Source organism: Choloepus didactylus, chromosome 16 (assembly GCF_015220235.1).
Source record: "Choloepus didactylus isolate mChoDid1 chromosome 16, mChoDid1.pri, whole genome shotgun sequence".
NCBI classification, from domain to species: Eukaryota; Metazoa; Chordata; class Mammalia; order Pilosa; family Megalonychidae; genus Choloepus; species Choloepus didactylus.
The window spans coordinates 47318256-47338208 of record NC_051322.1 but is presented as its reverse complement, the minus strand read 5'-3'; the positions used below and the strand labels follow the sequence as shown (position 1 = coordinate 47338208).

The 19953-nt window shown below is 34.9% G+C and overlaps 1 protein-coding gene across 3 annotated transcripts in view; it reads right to left on the bottom strand.

The window, feature by feature from the left end:
• The window catches only part of CCDC178 (coiled-coil domain containing 178), a 513958-nt gene that overhangs the window by 249050 nt on the left and 244955 nt on the right, over positions 1–19953 (bottom strand). The window contains exon 19 of one of the 3 annotated variants that reach the window (XM_037806201.1): positions 11955–12145. The exons of the other annotated variants lie outside the window; for them this stretch is intronic. Coding sequence (XP_037662129.1) covers positions 12059–12145 — 87 coding nt within the window. The 3' untranslated portion in view covers positions 11955–12058. Of the gene's footprint in view, positions 1–11954; positions 12146–19953 lie in introns of those variants that run through there. 3 annotated transcript variants of the gene reach the window in all.

Sequence of the window (19953 nt, the reverse complement as noted above, 5' to 3'; positions counted from 1 at the left end):
CAATTAAAGAAAATACAATGAATTCCCCCTAAATTGTATTTCCATAAAGTACCAAGATCCTTGTTTTGGAATCATGAATGCTTCCTTTGGCCATGTCATTGTTTTCTTCATTATCACCACTGCTTTGCACCATTTGGCCATCTCATGATTGTTAAAACCATGACCAGAAATAGAGATAAACTTCATCCTGCTTCACAGCTTAGTAGCTAGTAATAATTTGGTGTCGAAGAAAATCTTCACATAACTTTGAATTACATGTCAATACAATTTTCTTTATTCTTGTTAATTAAAAGGTAATTGAAAGTTCATTTTAATCAGTTTAGATTTCTTGATTTGTATGTTTCCTTTTCATAGGCTAACTTCTTTTGACTGTCTATTATGTGCAAGACAGTGTGCCAAGCACCTGACACGCTTGATTTCATTCAATTCTCAAAACAATGCTACAGGGTATATACTATTATTTTATTAGTTTTTCAGTTTAGAAATATTGTCCTAGGACATACAATTGCAAGGTGGCTGAGTGAGTCAGGATTCAAATTCAGATCTCCCTGGTGCTCCGGCCTCTATGCTAACAGCCAGCACTGCGTACTAATTCTCAATTAAGAGAGACCAATGATCATCGAAAAAGTCACACTTTTCATTTCCTTTTCAGTGCTTATTTTAAATGGTCCTTAGCAATGTCAGCTTAATAACAATTTTAGGGACAATAAAATTAAAAATGGATTCTTTAAATCATCTAAAATATTCCTGATCTGACCAAATTACAACATTTTAGTCATAGATACCATATGGATATTCACTTTTATTAGGAAAACAACAACTAAAAGATGTATATTTTGGGACATTAATAGAAAATAATTATTTCAGAACATTTTGCCAAAGATTTGAGTTGTATATGAAGAAAATAATAAATACAATAAAATTTTCATTAACAGGTATATTCAAGCAAAATTTTAAAGCTTGGTTAGAAAGATTTTTACTGTTTGTGGTTTATACACCCTCTGTTCAAAAGATAATTTGAGGGAGATTATATTAGACAATGTGTAATATGCATGACTAAAACTAAAATCAAAATATCAAAATAAATGCAACCTGAATAATGACCACTTCACACTTCCTCTGAACACCATCCCCCATTTCCGCCCCCCCTCCAACAAAAACAAAGGAATAGCTAAGCAAGAACAACAGATTCAGCAGATATCAGAAATGAGTGAATCACTGAAATTAGGCATCTAATTTATTCTGAGTTCTGGATATAAGGATAAAAAGATCAAATAACAACAGGTTATATACTTATTGTTACAATAAAAGAGAATACAATTTCATCTTAGCATAAATGTCAAATCAGGAAAGTCTTCCTTTAAAATCCTAGTACATCTTCCCTACTAATCTCCGTTACTCCCTTTCCCTCTTTTCCACAGAATTTATATATATGAGCCTTTAGCTACTTACTTTTTATTGCTTGTGTCTCCCACTCCCACCACTTTATAAGCTCAGTGAGGGCAGAGAATGTATGAAAATGTACCTGTTTTATTTTTTATTTTGACTCTATATACTGGTGTCTAGGACCCTAACTGATCCTTACCAGGCACCCAATAAATGTTGAATGAATAAGTGAATACATTGTGGCACATTGATCCACAAATTAGGGTGATCATACAACACAGTCAACAAGATCTTCAACCAGAATTCTGCAAATTATATCTATAATTATTTATGTATAACCATTTAAATATTTATATATAACCATTTAAAGCTGAACGTAATAATATTACATCATAATTCTTTGAAATATTTCAGTAAAGAGTAATATAGAAAGTCCCAGGTACATTGCTTTTTGGTGGTCTATTTTAAGGTGAAAAAAATATATATATAAGGGGAAAAAAAACAGAGTAACAAATGTGTGGTGTTCTTTAAACTGATTCTTTCAAATATTGGTTGTTTTATGTAAGTTTTTGTCAAACACTTGCTGGGGAGATCCTCAATTTTCGACTTCTCTTACAAATGCCTGGAATTAGGATGATCTGTCTTGTGGATTAAGGGTGAAGTGAAGGAGTCAATGGCCAGAGCTAGTGTTCCCAATAAGCCAGGAGCAGAGACGAGTAGACCTAGTCATGGAAAGAATGCAGAAACAAAGTTCCTCAAGTACCAGGGGAATTCACGGTGGTTAAACAATTGGAAAAGTCGGCAAGCCATGCTTAGTTGTACATACAATGAAGCATTTAGAATGCATTTTATCAGGGACTATTTCTGTCTAAAATGGGGGAATTTTACATTTTAAAAAAGGTCATGATATTTCAAGAGAAATATTTAATAAGAGAAGTGAGCATGGTCGTCATTGGGGGAACAGAGCATCTAGAAATATTTGGTAATCTAGAAAACTTTTTTCTCTTAAATAACTGTAATACATGTGAAAATATGACCCGAAAGGGTAAAAAAAAAGACTCTCAGAGAGCAAAAGTAATGGGCATGTAGAAGCAAAAAGGTAGTGCTGACTATCCTATTGGTGATTTTAATTCTGCTTCACCATTCCTGAGCTCTTCCAATGCATCCCTAAAATCAATTCATAAAACATCTTATCCCTATATTTATCCTAGAAAAGATTGGTTAATAGTATCTATGCAACATACATTGGGTTCACAACATTCTACATAGAATTAAGAAAAAAATGTTGGTTTCAGAAAACAACATGATGTTCAGGGATACTTCTTTGGTTTCTAAACATGTCTAGAAATGCTTCTTTCCTTAGTATCAATTTTCTAATATCTGGATGAATCATAAACATGTTTCAAAGAGTACTAGAGTACAACATTCTTTCTTTCCTCTCAAATGCATTTTTAATTTCTATGGTTCAACTTCCAAATTAAATTAAACCAAGAAATAATTTTGCCTTTGACTTTTCAGTCATACACATTGAAAAATGTTGAGTTACTGCCTCTTAGTTTCCTAGAGGCAAGTAATTGCTTTCATCTGGGAATATTTTAAGTAAAGTACTAATAAAACCAACTAAATCTTCCCAGGATTAAGCAGTTGTTAGGTTCTATGTTTTCTTCAACTATGCTTCTTAAATACAGTTTTTGTCTCATCAAAATAGTATGGAATAGTGTTAAACTTGGGCTAAACTAGAAAATATTAAGTGCATTTCAAGTTGCTTTCAATATGATAAAACAACAGCACAATTACTTTTGTTTATCTAAAAACAATCCAACAATAATGTTTCTTTAAAAAATACATACATATAGTTATTTTAACTCCGTCCTACTGATCTCAACACAAAACTTTTCTGGGACCAGTACAATATTCCTATTCTGAGTCATTACTCTGAATTTCATTATCAAAATCCTACATTGATTTTAAGATCTCTCTCATGTCATTTCATGATTTAAATATTCTATATCTTGCAGATTGATTACTTCTATTTTATCACTTTCTTTTATTGTCAGAGCAGGGGCTGCTTTCTGCTCTGTTTTCACAAATGGATTCCCATGAGGTTAACACTTCTCATGCATCTTGCCAACAGAAATTGCTACTTCTTGAAGTAAGTAATTCTGAGCCTCTTACAGCTTTAAAAAACAGAGGTATAACATTTTTTCCATTGGATTTGGAATGCTCACTTATCTGAGAGTTTGTTCTTAGAGAAACTGAAATGGTTCTGGAGAAGCTTTTGTAAACACTAGATGTATTTGTTTCCTGAAAATATTCAGTGTTTCTTTTATCTACTGCCCCTTCCTATCAGTATGTCAAAGAAGTAGATACATTTTCTGTAATTCAATAGCTATTTAAATTTTTTCTTATCACTGCTCTCAAGACTTCTCTATTATTATTTGTGTACTTTTCCCACAGTGGATGAATGTATTTATGATACAGTCTGATTTTCCAAGGTCTTCAATAATAGTATTACGTTTTCCTTCTTCTCTAAGAAAATTATAAAAATGCTGGTAGCCCTGGAATTTCCTCTACAAATGTCTACTTTCCATCTCCCATAGTAAAAACCAGGTTGTTAAGTTTGAACTTGATATTTTTACTTTTTTTTCCATAAAATGATCTAAGACAATTGAAATTTAAACTTAATGAATTCCAAAATATCAGTTTATCTGGGTTTACATTTATGACTTTAAAAATAAGCCAGTATTATTGTAAATAATAAGCATTGCAATTTAAGAAAAGAAAAATATTATGGTGAGTGATATTTTAGTCCCAAATATTATTATTCCCATAAATTAAGCATCACTATTATAAAGGAAATTTCACAGAATTACAGAATACTGGATTTGAAGGGCCATTAAAGATCATCTAGCCTAAATTCTTTACTTCAAAGACATGCAAGGCCTTGTTTCAGTTAAGCATTTAGTGAAAGGAGTTGGAACTCCAATGCCATTTTGTTATTCTAAGACCAGTCCATTCTCTCTACACTACACGGTCTGACTCAGATTTTTTTTCCAAGTTATTGTCAAAGTGAAGACAAGAAATTGGAAGAAAAGTTGAAAAATAAAACTTGAATTTATAGAAGTCCCAGGCTTTCCTCCAATTTAAACAGTTTAGTTACTGAAAGTGCATCATTAAAATGCAGTAGGTTTACAGACTTACAACCTGACAGCATTTACTTTATTGGCAACTAGATGAGGACAGCTAATTTTCATATGATAATTTGTAACTCACCATTTCATAAGAACAAAATTCTGAGTAAACAACAGATTCTGCCACATGGAATTATGGAGGCCATATTACTAAATTACGGTGGGATATGGTTATACACGTTGTGAACTACAAACACTCTGCGGGCTGTGTAGTAAACAGCAAATGTTTAAAAACTGACTATAACAATAAATAATTTGTTAGGTGTTTGCATTTCTGTTGTTGAATACATGTCATCTAATTATCCTGTTTAGAAAACTATTAGCAGTAAAACTAAAAAAATGACTAATGTCATTTTACTGAACATTATTATATTAGTTTCCTATTGCTGCTGCAAAAAATCACTATAAACTTAGTGGCTAAAAACAACACAAATATATTCTCCTGCAGTTCTGAAGGTCAGAAGTCTGACATGAGTCTTACAGGGATAAAAGCAGTATGTTGGCAGAGCTGGATCCTCTGTTGGAGGCTCTGGGGAAAATTCATTTCTTGCCTTTTCCAGATCCTAGAGGCAACCTGTGTTCCTTGTCTTGTGGTCCCATCTCACATCACATTTTCTCCCTGTATTTCTGTCACCACATCACCTTCTTCCTTCTATCATCAAATCTTCTGCCTGCCTCTCTTTAGGACATGTGTGATTACATTTAGAGACAATAAAGATAATTCAGAATAGTCCATGCATCTCAAAATCCTTAATTAATCCCATCTGCAAAGTCCTTTCTGTTATTAAGATAACATTCACAGGTTCCAGGGATTAGGATGTGAATATATTTGAGGACCAATATTCAGCCTACCACAATTTTGAATTTTGAAACGTGTTCTCATTTAAATGTATCTAACTGAGGATGAGAAGACTCAGACTTTTAACATACTTACATCATCTTTATGGGTGGTGTGCCAGTTTGAAACTGTTATGGACCCCAGAAGAACCATGATCTTTTAACCCAATCTTAGGGTGGAACCTCTTGATTGAGTGTTTCCATGGAGATGTGATTCATCCAACTGTTAGTGATAACTCCGTTGGAAGTATTTCCATTGAGTTGTGGACCTTCCCCATTCAGGGTGGTTTTTGATTAGTTCACTGGACTACTTAAGAGAGCTCAAGAGCTGACACAGTTGCTGATGCTTAGAAATGCTTGGAGATGCAGACAGAAGGATGTTTGAAGATGTTAAGCTAAGAGATGAAGCCCAGAGTTTGCCTTGGAGAAGCTAAGAGAGGACTCCCAGATGCTAAGAGAGAAATGCTCCAGGAGAACCAAGCAGAGGGCTGAGAGAAGCTAAGAGAGATAGAAGGCCATGACGCTTTGGAGAAAGCCATTTTGAAACGCAACCTGGGAGGAAAGGACTAGCAGACGCCAGTCATGTGCCTTCCCAGCTGACAGAGGTGTTCTGGATGCCATCAGCCTTCCTTCAGTGAAGGTATCCTCTTGTCTTCTTGTTGATGCCTTAGTTTGGACACTTTTATGGCCTTATAACTGTAAATTTGTAACTGAATATATTCCCTTTATAAAAGGCAATCCATTTTGGTATTTTGCCTAATGGCAGCATTAGCAAATCAGAAAAAGTGGCTATTCAACTCTAACTTATCATGAAAACTTCTAACAAAATAGATGACCTCTTGATTCAGGAGAGAAATCTACTATATAATAGAATCCCTATCATCAGAGTAATAAAGTAGTTACCTTACAACAAATACCCTAACTCTCTCTTTTGAAAGTTGACAAAAATTAAAAGTCCTTAAAGGAAAGAACACAACCCAATGAAGTGATTCAAGAGAAGAAAGCCTTGGAATATAACCCCCAGAAAAGCCAACCCCTTTCCCCCCATTTTTCTGCATCAGTGAGTTTGTGCTATAACAACTCAAGATACCTGGTAGGGGAGCATTCTCTTCTAAGAACTAGTCCTGGCCTATCATATCATTTTGGATTAAAACATCTTAATTTTCTTTATATTGCACACTTAGAAAGTGCTTGACACATAAAAAGTAGTGAATTATATTTTCTTGAATTGAATTAACTTGTGTTCATAGATTTCCTACTTTATTCTCTTGAACTATAAGTCTTAACCTTAGTGACCCTGTTGGTAAAGCAGCTATCTATACCATTTGATTTTTAAAATGCCATATTGCAGTAGGTGAATCTCCAGAGTACAAATCAACAAGTATTACTCATTTTATTTTTTAATTATGTGAGCATGTGTGTGTGTGTGTGTGTGTGTGTGTGTGTGTGTGTGTGTCCATGTGTATAGTGGTTTGAAGTCATATATACCCCAGAAAAACATGTTCTTTAATCCATTCCTGTGTGTGTAAACCCATTTAAGTAGGACCTTTTGATGAGGTTACTTCAGTTAAGGTGTGTCACAGCTCAATCAGGATGGGTCTTGATCCTATTTTTGGAGAACTTTATAAGAGAATGAAATACAGACACACACGCAGAGAAAGCCACAAAAGCAAAAAGGTGAAATCAACAAAACCCAGAAAGAAAGGGAGAGACCAGCAGATGCCACCATGTGCTTTGCCATGTGACACAGGAGTCAAGGTATACTTATAAAAAGAGGGATATTTGGACAGAGAAGATAGCCATGTGAAAATGGACAAAGAGATTGTAGTTACACTGTTTGCCACAGTCATTGAGTTCCCAAGGAGGTTTAATGGTCATTGCTAGGAGCCAGAAAGAGGCCAAGGAACAGATACTTCCCTACAAGTTGAAGAGCAAGGATAGCCCTTCTGACACCTTGATTTGGACTTGTAGCCTCTAGAAATTTGAGTCAATAAATTTCTGTTGTTTTAAGCCACCCAATTTGTGGTACTTTGTTACAGCAAAGCTAGGAAATATGTATGATTTAGAAGAGCAAATTTTCAACTACAAGCTACTAAGAGATTTAAGAGAATAGGGAGTATGAAGAAGAATGGAATGCTAGGGAAAAAGGAATCATGGAGTTAAATGATCAAGAACTGCAGACCCTGGCAAAGCAAATTCTACCAAGCGCTCTTGATAATGGAATGCCTATTTCTAAAAACAAACAAATAAACAATGAATTTTACCTATTTTCTACTTATACTTAGACTATCACATGGACACTGGGACTAATGAAAACTACCTTGTGGAGGGGTTGAGAATATTAGTGACACATTTTCTTAGGATTTACCTCCCTATTAATATATTAAAATTCTATTCACTATCCTACAGTTTGCACTCAAAAGCTTGAAAAATGTCATCCAGATCCCCAAATCTCAGAGCAGAAGTTGAAGAGTTAGGCTCTTATGAAAGAGAAAGACTTGATCCAAGATGTTTTTTGACTCAAACAAGATCCAGAAGAAGTACTAAATAAGGATTTTGTGCTGCAAGCAAATGATGCTGACCTTCAATTCTGAGCCCAGAATCAAAAGCATCTTACAAGTCTTATGACTTCTCTTTTACTGAAGTCTTCCTAGTCATATGATGTAGATACAACTTTGGATTCTCATTAAGCTACTTTGCAACTTGAATTGTCTTGAAATATTTCTATAGGCAGGAGTTGGCCAGGATCCTTTCTAGGTCTTATCAAAAATATAGATACTTGGAATTATTGAAACCTTTCCATTCACATTTAACTTTAGCTTTTCTAGAGAGTCACTGGAAATAAAAATTTGCCAAACCTAATTAGTAATAAGTTGCAGTCAATCTGAACTATAAATCTAGTTTAAATAACATTCTGAAGATAATTTTTAATACCTTTTCAAAGTTAAACTTTCAGAAGTCAAGAGTTTAAAATTACATAAATATATATTCTTCTAGTGCTCAATCACTAAATCAGAGTACATGTGGTCCATTCATGGTCCCAAGTCCTAGGAAACTGATTTCATTCAATATATGCTTTGTATTACTCCTAAAGCAATAATGATAGAGAACTACTACCATAGTGTATAAGGTGGAACCATTTGCTTTTTCTTATGAAGTTATGATCTTTATACTTGTTTATCAGCTATCACAAAAAATTCAAGACTTGATAAAAAGGTGAAAAAAGTCAACTGCTTTGGATGATTGGATGTCATATGCAATAATTCTTCTGTTCAATATTCTTTTCCCAAGAATTTTGACTTTCCTGAGTTGCTTGAGTTATTCTATAAGAAAATAATTTGTATGTGCTATGAAAATAAATAATATCAACTGGTCATGAAAGTTTGGCCACCAAAACCCACCACTTGAATTAAAAAGTGCTGAACAAACAAAACACCTTTTGTTGTCAGAATTTTGTTTCACCAAGTCTTAGTTCAGTCATGTCCAGTTTAAAAGAGTGTTACTGCATAGTAATGATTTTCCCAACACTACTGCATGGAAACAAAAGCATCTGTGGAGAGTGAAGTGTGAAAATCTTAGAAATAATAAGGAAGTAATTGGATATTAGGACATTTTCTTGTATAACTACAACTCAATACATGGATGATCTTTGCTACGCACCATCAAAACCCTGCCTCCATTAGTCTATTATAGAAATATCTATGATATAGAGTTTCCTATATGAATGAAATTTATCTAGATCAATATTTCTTAAATGTTTTTGTCCTCAAGACCCATTTACACTCCTAAAAATTATTAGTAACTCAAAAGGGCTTTTGATTGTGTGAGTTACATATATCAATATTTACCAGTTGGAATTAAAACTTAGAAATTAAAAAGCACATATTAATACATTAAAATAGCAATAAATAACATTTTTATGAAAATAACCTCTTTAATAGCTGCCCTAATAAAAGAAAGATGTATTCTCATATCTGCTTCCAAATATAGTCTGTGGCCATACGTTGTTTTGGTTATAGTAAAAGGAAGAAAGCCAGTGTCACAGAAATATGTAGCTGGAAGTTGAAGGGGTAATTTCATAGACTTTTCAGATAACTGTGTTTATTCTTTTTTGATACCATACCAAAACTTAGCAAATGGTAGTTTCTTAAAGTTTAGTTGCAATGCAAAACTCTGAAGTCATATCAAAGAATTTTTCATACACTGTTACAATAAAATCCATTGGTCAGATCAAGCATTTGTTATATGATAAATATTAGTTCAGTGAGTTATAGAGATCTTCAAAATATTTACATATTAATTATGCAATATTAAAAATCACATATGTTAATATCACCACCTAGCTCATCAGAAAACTCTTTAAACATTGAGAAGTTGTAAAGCTCACAGGGGCACATATAAGTTTTCCAAAATTCTAATTTTCACCAGAAAGCTCAAATTTTATCATTGACAACAAATACTATGACTTGTTTTCTTTGAAGTGACAAGCTCACTGTTCATTTTTAAGAAAATTTATATCAAAAAACTGAGTTTGAATAACCCAAGTTTGTCTGTAAATTGCTCTTTCAAGTGAAAATGATATCCCCTAAAAAGAGGCTAGTTCATTCACAATTCCACCAATCACACAAGTGCGTTGCCTGGAGACAGCCATTGCACTTTGGTGTGCAACAGAAGTGTTTTATGTGTATTTCCCATTTCATCACACAGAATATTAAAAAGACATGCACTCAAGGGTTGAGATTTAATAAAATTAATATTTACTACATCATCAAGTACAGTTTTAATTGAAATTGGACATACAAGAGTGTGTGGGTAAGGAAACGACTTTAATTCATACTAAGAAGCCAACATATTTACCCCTTATTGCTTTTGCACCATGAGTCAAATGTCAATCCAGTAAAAGAAGACAAATACGTGAATATTATTATGAAAATAGTTCTGACCTTGCTGACTCCCTTGTGAAATCTGTGGACAAAACTTAGAGAACCGCTGGTCTAGACAACCAGAGAACTGGAACAAGTAGAGACAATATATGCTAACAATTTAAGAGATATGAAATATTTTCTGAGTGCATTTGGCTAAGTTGAGATAAAATCTAATAAAACACAGTTATTAAAAAATACACAAGAGAAAAAATGTACAAACACAAAGTTAAAAAAGTTAAAGATTTATATCATGAGCAGGAGCATTTGAAATATAAACTAGGGACGCTAACATACCGACTGAGATGTTTGATAGTACACATTGTTTTGTTCTTTTTACTTGAACTTACTTAGTGATAGTCCTTAAAGTTGTAAAAAATTAGAACACAGAGCTTCAATATCATATCTAAGTAATTACTTGTTAGTCTGTAGGAAATACGAGTTGGCAGAATTTATTTGGAACTAACACATTTTGATAAATGCAGAAAATAAAATGAGTCTAGTTAAAAATATTACATGCAGTTCTGTTATTCAAATGTCAAGAAGTGTTCATCAGATTTTTTCAGCCTGTCATCCAGTTGTGGTTTCCAACAACTATGTTCAGTGTACTTGGAATACATGCTTATCTTAAATTATGAGGGTAAAATGGCCTCTTATGACTGCATAGGGTGGCAGTGGCCAGTGCATAATAGGTTGAAGCATTTTAATTAAATTACTGCATCAAAACAGTCAAACCATTAGTCTCACATACTAAAATTGTGGTAAGTTAAGCAAATTGGCAAAGAGAACACACTCTTTTTAGCTCTTCAAGTTTCTTTCTCTATCAGGCATTAAAACCTAAGTAAAATGTGCATTCAAATCACACCTGTTTCAGTTTCTCAAAAGTGCAATTTCAGCTAATTTAACAATTCATTCCTCTTAGGGATACATTTTACTGGGAGATTTAAGCTAGTGAGATCAGCCTGAGTAAATCATGCAGTTAACTGATTTTTGATAATAGAAAAATGTGGCTGGTTGCAAATGCTTAAAGGCTGCGGAAGTGCCGAGTGTGGGTGGGCCACTAGGAAGGAATCTGCTTCTATAACCAAGAGGCGAAGGCCCAAGTCTCATGTCACTAACTTCAAGTGTCATTCTCTAACTACCTATCCTTGGTCTGTTACCCAAAAACAAAAATTAGAAAGTTGACAGAAATAATAAATCTAAGGTTACACTGAAATATGTAAGGCAGAGGGGTGGTTAAATACAACCAACTTTCACATTCCTTCTGTCAGATTCCAGCCATTAGCTTAAAATTCTTATAAAAGTGGCATTTGTTTGAGAGGCTAGAGAGCAGTATTCTGTTTGCTGTCTATGCATGTCATATTTTTAGCTTAAAATAGCTAAACAATGCTCTTTCCCTGTAGTGCGGAATTGGGTAATGAAATGATAACATCTTTTCAGGGAAAAAAATGCCAATATTCTCACTTTCATTCAATTGTTATATACAGTCTGGTTTCCAATATGGTCATTTTTGAGAACACCATCTCTATGCACTACTGTGTAAAGATAATATTCATCACCACCTTTAAACAGCAAGCAAGAATTTTCCCAATCTCTGCAGCCATATATACCAGTTAATCTCTCTTCCCCAAAACAAACACCTGCCATGAAATTTGTGAAGTCTGAAGATGGCGTTTTCTGTGGAACATCCCAGCCATCTGTTTCATGAGGAGGCTCCGCCACCTATTCAGAAGACACACTCCACCATTCTGCAGATACACTCAACCATCTGTGGATGCAGTGTGTGATTCCAGGGAGTTTGAGGGTCACCTGTAATAGGTGTTTATATAATGTTGGAACAAATTAAAAGAAAGATTATGAAACCTTTATGTATAAATGTTTCTTGTTTTGATTTCAGAGGGATGTGGCTTGAGGTTCTTTTGGTTTCCAGTTTGTTTGTTCATAAAATGAAATAATTACTCTGGGAAGTGCCATTTGAATCTATAACTATGGATTTTGAAATATTTGGGTCTTATATATACAACTTAAATATAATTACATCAGTTATGGGAGAAATTCTAGCACTCTATACAGAGTGTTCCAAGTTTTGGTTAAAATAAAAATAATAAGCACTGTGAAGAATGTTAAATTGTTCAATTTACAAATAAAACTTTAAACTATACAAAGTGGTATCAATTTTATGGGATAGACAGAAACTATGTTTAATATAAATCAAGTTTTTCTATCATACAAATGGATTCTCTCTATTTGACTTGGCAAAAATGTATATTTTCAGTTTTATTAATAATAATAATTATTATTAAAATAATAATTATTCTAACAAATCTTATGATGACTCCATTCATCTCATATGGCATATTACTTTCTAGAAAAAAATTTACTGTTTCTCTTTAATATTATGGTTTTTCTATGCATCATTTATCCGTACTATACTGTAAGTTAAGTAAAGGCAGATTCCTTTTTCTCTCATGTTTCTATTATGTTATTTCACATATCATAGAAACCACCTTTCTTTCCTTCTTTCCTACTCCATCTTCCCCTTCTTACTGTACTCATACCACTATCTTCCTTGAGACTGGATTAAAATCTACTTACAAGCACAAATAAAACAAAAAAAAATACATTGAAACTATCTGAGGGGGGAAAAAGGAGTAAGAAAGTTTTGGAGGCACAAAATATAAAATAGGACCTATATATTTCAAGAAAGCAAGTCACAAACCTAAGTCTAAGCTTTCTAGCAGACACTGTTAAAGGAGAAAACTGGTCAATTCAATGCCCTGAAGATCAAACAAACAGAATCTACAGGATAAATACTGTTTACTTTTCCTGATACTTACATCTGACAGAAAATTCTGGTCCTATAGTAGACATTGTGAATTTAACGGACAAATCTCCTTTATAGTAAACACAACAATGAGTTTCATCAGAGCCATTTCTTATAGTGACCCTCAAGGTAGTAATTCTATAGAGAAGAGATAATTCATGGTCAGGAATGGCTCTCTGCTGTTCTGATTTAATTCAAGAAGAAATTTTATTTTCACAAAAGAATGGATTACTGAATACAATTCTGATGAAAGGCTATTTCTTTCAGTTGAGGTTTTGTGGCTACAAAGTGGCAGTAAGTTTGAGTGTGTTCCTGACAATACCTGGAATTGCCTGTGCTGCTAATGGTAGAGGAATCAAACACCTCAGCACCTAGCTGTGCTGGTGTTAGAGTTGGCATGCACTGGTGAAAAATGAGGAGGGGAACAACTTGTCTCTGAAAAGAGTTGAGTGAGGGGATATTCCTAAGGCAGCCTCAAGATTTCTTTAGCTTTCTGGACCCATAGTGCCTGGGATAATTGCTGATAATTAACTGAATTTATTATAGTAGTTGATAAAAATCTCTTGTCTCTGGAAAATTCATGATCATTGTATTTTGATTCAAATAGTCTTAAAATATATTATATATTTATATTATATATTTAGATATGTATAAACATATAATATAAATATATTAAATTAATAAAATACATATTTAAATTTGCTTTGATTTAAAACTGAGTAATTATAAATATGTATATATGTTTATATATTTTAATTATATATATTTATATATATTTTAAACATATAAACATGCTGCTACCTAACTACAATAAACTTTTGGGGGATTACACCTTCAACCAATCTCATGGGCTTCCTACACTAAAAAAAATTCCAAATACTCCTTGTGCTTTTACTTCACTATCCTCATACTCTCTCAACTGCATTTGTTTATGTTGAGGGGGTATTTTCAAAGTTTATTCTAGTTTGGAACCTACCTAACAAATCACATATACTTTGTTATTTGTATCTTGCTTTTTTCCAAATTGTTGTGGTTTTTATTTGTTTGTTGCTTTTCATGAAGGATGCATAAGTTTTCTTTCACTTCCACTTATAAAGGAATTTACAGATTTTTAAATATTTTCATAACATAAATTTTGGCCTTTCCACTACCTAACCAAATAATCCAAGACTCTTAATAACTCACATGTAATCTTCCTATATCATAATTGTATCATAATTAACATTTCTTCAGAAAGCATGATCATTATGTATAATTCATCCCATTTCTACTGTATGAAATAAAATCCCTGCAATATTTTATAACTGTATTCAGGTTTAGATGTTTCTAATTATTTATTTTCCCTGTCTATAAACTATGTAGGTTTTCTATCAGCAATTCTATTATGTCTTTCCTCAAAAGATTCACAAATACATATGCCATGGTTTTAAATAGGCGCTTGATGCACTCTAAAACGAAGATTCCATCTATTCCAAATGTCCTCCTTTAGGAGTCTTGTTATGTTTTTCCTTTAAAGCTAGAGCGATCTCAGAGTTTCCCTGGATGAACATTCCTATTATATCTAAGTCTTCCTTCAGTCTGATCCTGAATTTTTTTTAAAGAGGTAAAAATACCCCATTTCCTCACATATCTTTGCCTGCCTCTAGCTAAAGCTTCAGCTACGCTTATTTTTCCTTTTTGTCTTACAATGATTAGAACAAGATAATAAACAGACTTCTTTCATTAGTGTGTCCTAGGTTAGTTTTGAACTTTTCCTTTCACACCATTTAGCATTTTACTCTTATTCTACAGTTAAAAGACTCAAATAAAAGAGACTTTTTCGAACAGCACTTAGCATGGCCCTCAGAGTAAGGAGTACACTTTCGCCAGATGATAAAGGATTCAGAGAAGTTAAATTAATTGCTCAAGCTCCCACAGACACAATACCACAGAACAGAGATTTGAAATCAGCCTGGACTCTTAAGTTCTTCTTTCTCACTATGAAGTATTGAGGAGGACAGAGTTGGAGGTTTGAAATAATAACTGAGGGAACTGAGAGAAGAGGTTGATCAAGGACAGGTCATAATATCAGGCATTGAAGGCAGGGCAAGATGGTGGCATAGTGAGGTGTGGAATTCAGTTAGTCTTCTGGAACAACTGGCACATAGCCAGGAAGAACTAGTAAATAGTCTAGAACAACTATTGGGGAACACCTGTGACCAGACACACATTGTACACCAGTCTTGAACAGGTGAAATGGCTGAGATTGCAGCATAAAAACTGTAAGTAAAGCTTCCCAAACTGTGGAGCTGGCACCCCTCCCCCACCAGCACCGCAGGGTGAGCTGAAACATTTCCCTGTGGAAAAAGAAGCAGTCTACTAGGAGGAAGGAAAGGTAGCTCAACCAAGCTCCAACAGTGGTCTTAGTTAACGAATCTGGACTACTGAAAACAAGCTATAAGCACTGATAAACCTGGAGCAAGCAGGAAAGGAACCCTGAGGTTTCTTCTGGCAGAGAGGAGGGTGGGCTGATGGAAAATAAATATATAAATAAATAAAAACAGAGGATTTTGGAGTTGCCTGAGCTCAGAATACTGAAAAAGGGCTGTTGCCAAGAAAAGGGGCACATAGAACTGGTTACCAACTCTGGTTCTTGACTGGTAACTGGGGGGCTGGGGACTGGCTCTGAGAAGGGGATTTCTTTCTTTTTTTCCTCTCATTCTATGTAGCTCATTAGAGAAAGCCTCAGGCATTTCAACTTGTCAGGGATGACCCAGGCAAGAGCGGAGTTAAGATAGTTAGAGAAACAAAGGAAGAAGTCAAATGTAGGAGAGAAACCCTAAAGTTTTTATCTTCCCTAAGAAAAGGGGAAGGCGGGGCCCAGCTCAAGTGGCTGCCCTCCCTCAGAGAACTGAGACCCTAGAGCCTGGGGTGTGGGGGGAGGCAGAAACAGCTTAAGCTTGGCTTCTAACACTCTCAGCCCCTGGCAGGGAAAGGGTCTACTGAGAATTAAAAGCAACACACCTCTTTATGCCATTGGGGAGCTGTGGACTGACAAGTATCACCTACTGGGAAGGAAAGGAAAAGCACAGAGGCCTCACAGGAAATTCTGACAATTTTATGGGTCTCATCCTCAGGGAAACTCTTCCTGAGAGCTGTGGCCATCTGGTCTGGGAAAATCTGATTGGGGTAATCAAGGAAACCAGATGCCTAGACAACAAAAAATTACAAATCACACTAGAAAAAAAAAATGAAGATATGGTCCAGTCAAAGGAACAAATTCTCACTTCAAATGAGATACAACTAATTAAAGATCTTCAAACAAATATGCTAAACTAATTCAAAAATCAAATCAATGAGCTGAGGGAAGATATGGCAAAAGAGATGAAGGACATAAAGAAGACATTGGGCAAACATAAGGAAGAACTTGAAAGTTTGAAAAAACAATTGGCAGGACTTAAGGGAATGAAAGGCACAAGAGAAGAGATGAAAAACACAAGGGAGACAGACAACAGCAGATTTGAGGAGGCAGAAGAAAGGATTCAGGAACTAGAGGACAGGACATCTGAAATCCTACATACAAAAGAAGAGATAGGGAAAAGAATGGAAAAATATGAGCAGGGTCATGAATGGCAACATGAAGCACATGAATATACATGTCATGGGTGTTCCAGAAGAAGAAGAGAAAGGAAAAGGGGCAGAAACAATAATGGAGGAAATAATCATTGAAAATTTCCCATCTCTTATGAAAGACATAAAATTACAGATCCAAGAAGCACAGCATACCACAAAGAGAATAGAATCAAATAGACCTATTCCAAGACACTTAATAATCAGATTATCAAATGTTAAAGAGAGAGAATTCTTAAAGCAGCAAGAGAAAAGCAATCCATCACATATATAGGAAGCTTGATAAGACTATGTGCGGATTTCTCAGTAGAAATCATGGAGGTGAGAAGGCAGTGGTATGATATATTTCAGATACTGAAAGAGAAAAACTGCTAACTAAGAATTCTATAACTGGCAAAACTGTCCTTCAAAAATGAGGGAGAGTTTAAAATATTTTCAGACAAACACACTGAGAGAGTTTGTGACCTGCTCTACAAGAAATACTAAAGAGAGCACTACAGGCAGATAGGAAAAGGCAGGAGAGAGAGGTTTGGAGAAGAGAGCATAAATGAAGACTATCAGTGAGAGTAAAAAGAGATAGAGAGGGAAAATAAAATCAAGCATTTCTGAGGCCCAGCACAGGAATCAACTGGGAGTAGCACAAAGGTTTTATTTTTAAAAGGAGGAACAATAATTCTCAAATCCATTCTATACTTTGTGTGGTTTCACACACTTAATTTTCCCAAATTAGATAAGAACAAATATTTATCTTCTTAAAAAATCTCTCTCCCAGTTTTACTATCTTTATTATGTCCTAAACTACATTATGCAGTAGGAATAACTAAATTATTCCTCCTCCTGTCCTCTTTTCTTTATATTAACCAGGAACTTCTGTTTTTATTTTTGTAACTTCCTCTCCCCTCTCCTCCCTGCCTTTCCTTATGTCTCAGAGTGAATGGCAGCATTGAGAAAGAATTTACATCTTAGAATATTTTTGAACCCCAGCCTTTATCCTTTGTTAAATCATCCTCCATAAGAATATTTTCCAAGGTTTGTTTGATCATTTACTTTTCCATTTCATTTTTTTTCAGATAGTCATTGCTGCAAACTTTTATTCATATATATCAACTGAGCCCCCAAACAATACCTCCTTTCATCTGTTTTTGAACATTGCAGAGACACAGTTCCTTGCCAAAGTTCATCTAATTAAAATCCTGAGCAGAGGCAACTTGAAGTGTCTTGACTACTTACAGTGACTCCACTCTGGCCTTAAAATCTCCAGTGAGTCTGAAAGTCAGTGATTTCTAGAGTGATGCCTCTAACTTCATTGGCCTTTCACCCAATATGACCCCTTCCATTATCTGTGCTCTTCCATAGACTCATTGGAATAGCACTCTGTTTCTTTACCTGTTTTCCTCTCCAACATTTTCCACTGTTCTTTCTGGAATCCCTGTTCCCTGACAAACTTTCTACCTCTTCATATGCATTAAAGAATGTTCCACTAATTTCTTGTCAAATGAAACCTGAATCTTTACTAGGATTCCTATGTAGTAAGGAAAAGGCATTTTTTCTTGTCCTTCATTGCCTTTTCCATACCATTCTCCTCTAGTCTCTTATGAAACAAATTTAAAGGTCATGTCATCCAGCTATAACATGTGTTATCCCTTCTTTTGGCTCTTAATTACTGCACTCTGCTAATTTCACTGAAGACTTCATCAACTGGCTCATCATCTTTCTTACAACTCAAATACTCAAATGATCTTTGATGATTTCAATACCCATGGAGTTGACCAATTCAACACTATCTTGAAGTGCCTTAATTCCTTAAAGAACATGTCCATAGCTCCGTAACCACCTAAACTCATAGACACACTTAAACTCTTATCACTCTGAAGTGTTCCTTTTATGTGATGTTAAACAATAGTATCCTATTTGCAACTACCATTTTTTTCTCTTATTTCCTTACACTGTGATCTATTTGCTCACCTTATCGAGAGATGTGCTTTCTGTATTTCAATGGTAATTAAAGACTTTAAAAAGAGAACTGTCTTAATTCCTCCTGCCCCTGACCATGTTTTCACCACCATTTTCCATTCTCTCTCACTTCCCTTCTCTAACTTCATCAAGTCCTCTAATACTTTTACCCTTCTATTCCTCCATTTGCTAGCAATCTTTCTTTTCCCTGCTATCCTCCTTAGAAACTGTGCCAGTTTGAAGCTGCTATGGAGCCCAGAAGAGCCATGATCTCTTAATCCAATCTTGTTGGGTGGAAACTTTTGAATGAGTGTTTCCATAGAGACGTAATTCACCCAACTGTGGGTGAGACCTTAGATTAAATTATATCCATGGAGGTGTAGACCCCGCCATTTCAGGTTGGGTCTTGATTGGTTCACAAGTATTTAAGAGAGCTCAAGAGACAACACAGATGCTGATGCTTTGAGATGCTTGGAGGTGCAAACAGAAAGACATTTGGAGATGCTAAGCTAAGAGATAAAGCCAAGTTTGCCCTGGAGAAGCTAAGAGAGGACGCCCAGATGCTTAGAGAGAAATGCCCTGGGAGAACAAGCAAAGATGCAAAGGAGGTGAGAGAAGTTAAAAAAGACAGAAGCCTAGAGACATTTTGAAACACAACTTGGGAGCAAAGGAACAACAGAAACGCTGGCCACGTACTTCCCCAGCTGATCATGTGTAACTGATGCCATCAGCCTTCCTTCAGTGAGGGAATCCTCTTGTTGATTTTTCAGTTTGGACATTTTTAAGGCCTTAGAACTTAGGTTGTTTGTAACCTAATAAATTCCCTTTATAAAAACGAATCCATTTCTGGTATTTTGCATAATGACAGCTCTAACAAACTGGAACAGATACCAAGGATATAATTTCAATTACTTACTGTCATCAATTATACTTCTTTCCTCTCATTTGTGTTTAGGCCTCACGCAACCTACAAAATCCCAGTTCTGCATTAATTTAACCATAAGAGAATTTTATTTGAAGTTTAACCTGCTAAGTGCTATGTGCCGGTTTGAGTGTACTGTGTCCCCCAAATGCCATTATCTTTGTAGTCTTGTGTGGGGCAGAAGTTTTGGTGTTGGTTAGATTTGCTTGGAGTGTGCCCCACCCAGCTGTGGGAGATAATTTTGATGAGATGTTCCCATGGAGGCATGGCCCCACCCATTTGGGGTGGGCCTTGATCGGTGGAGCTATA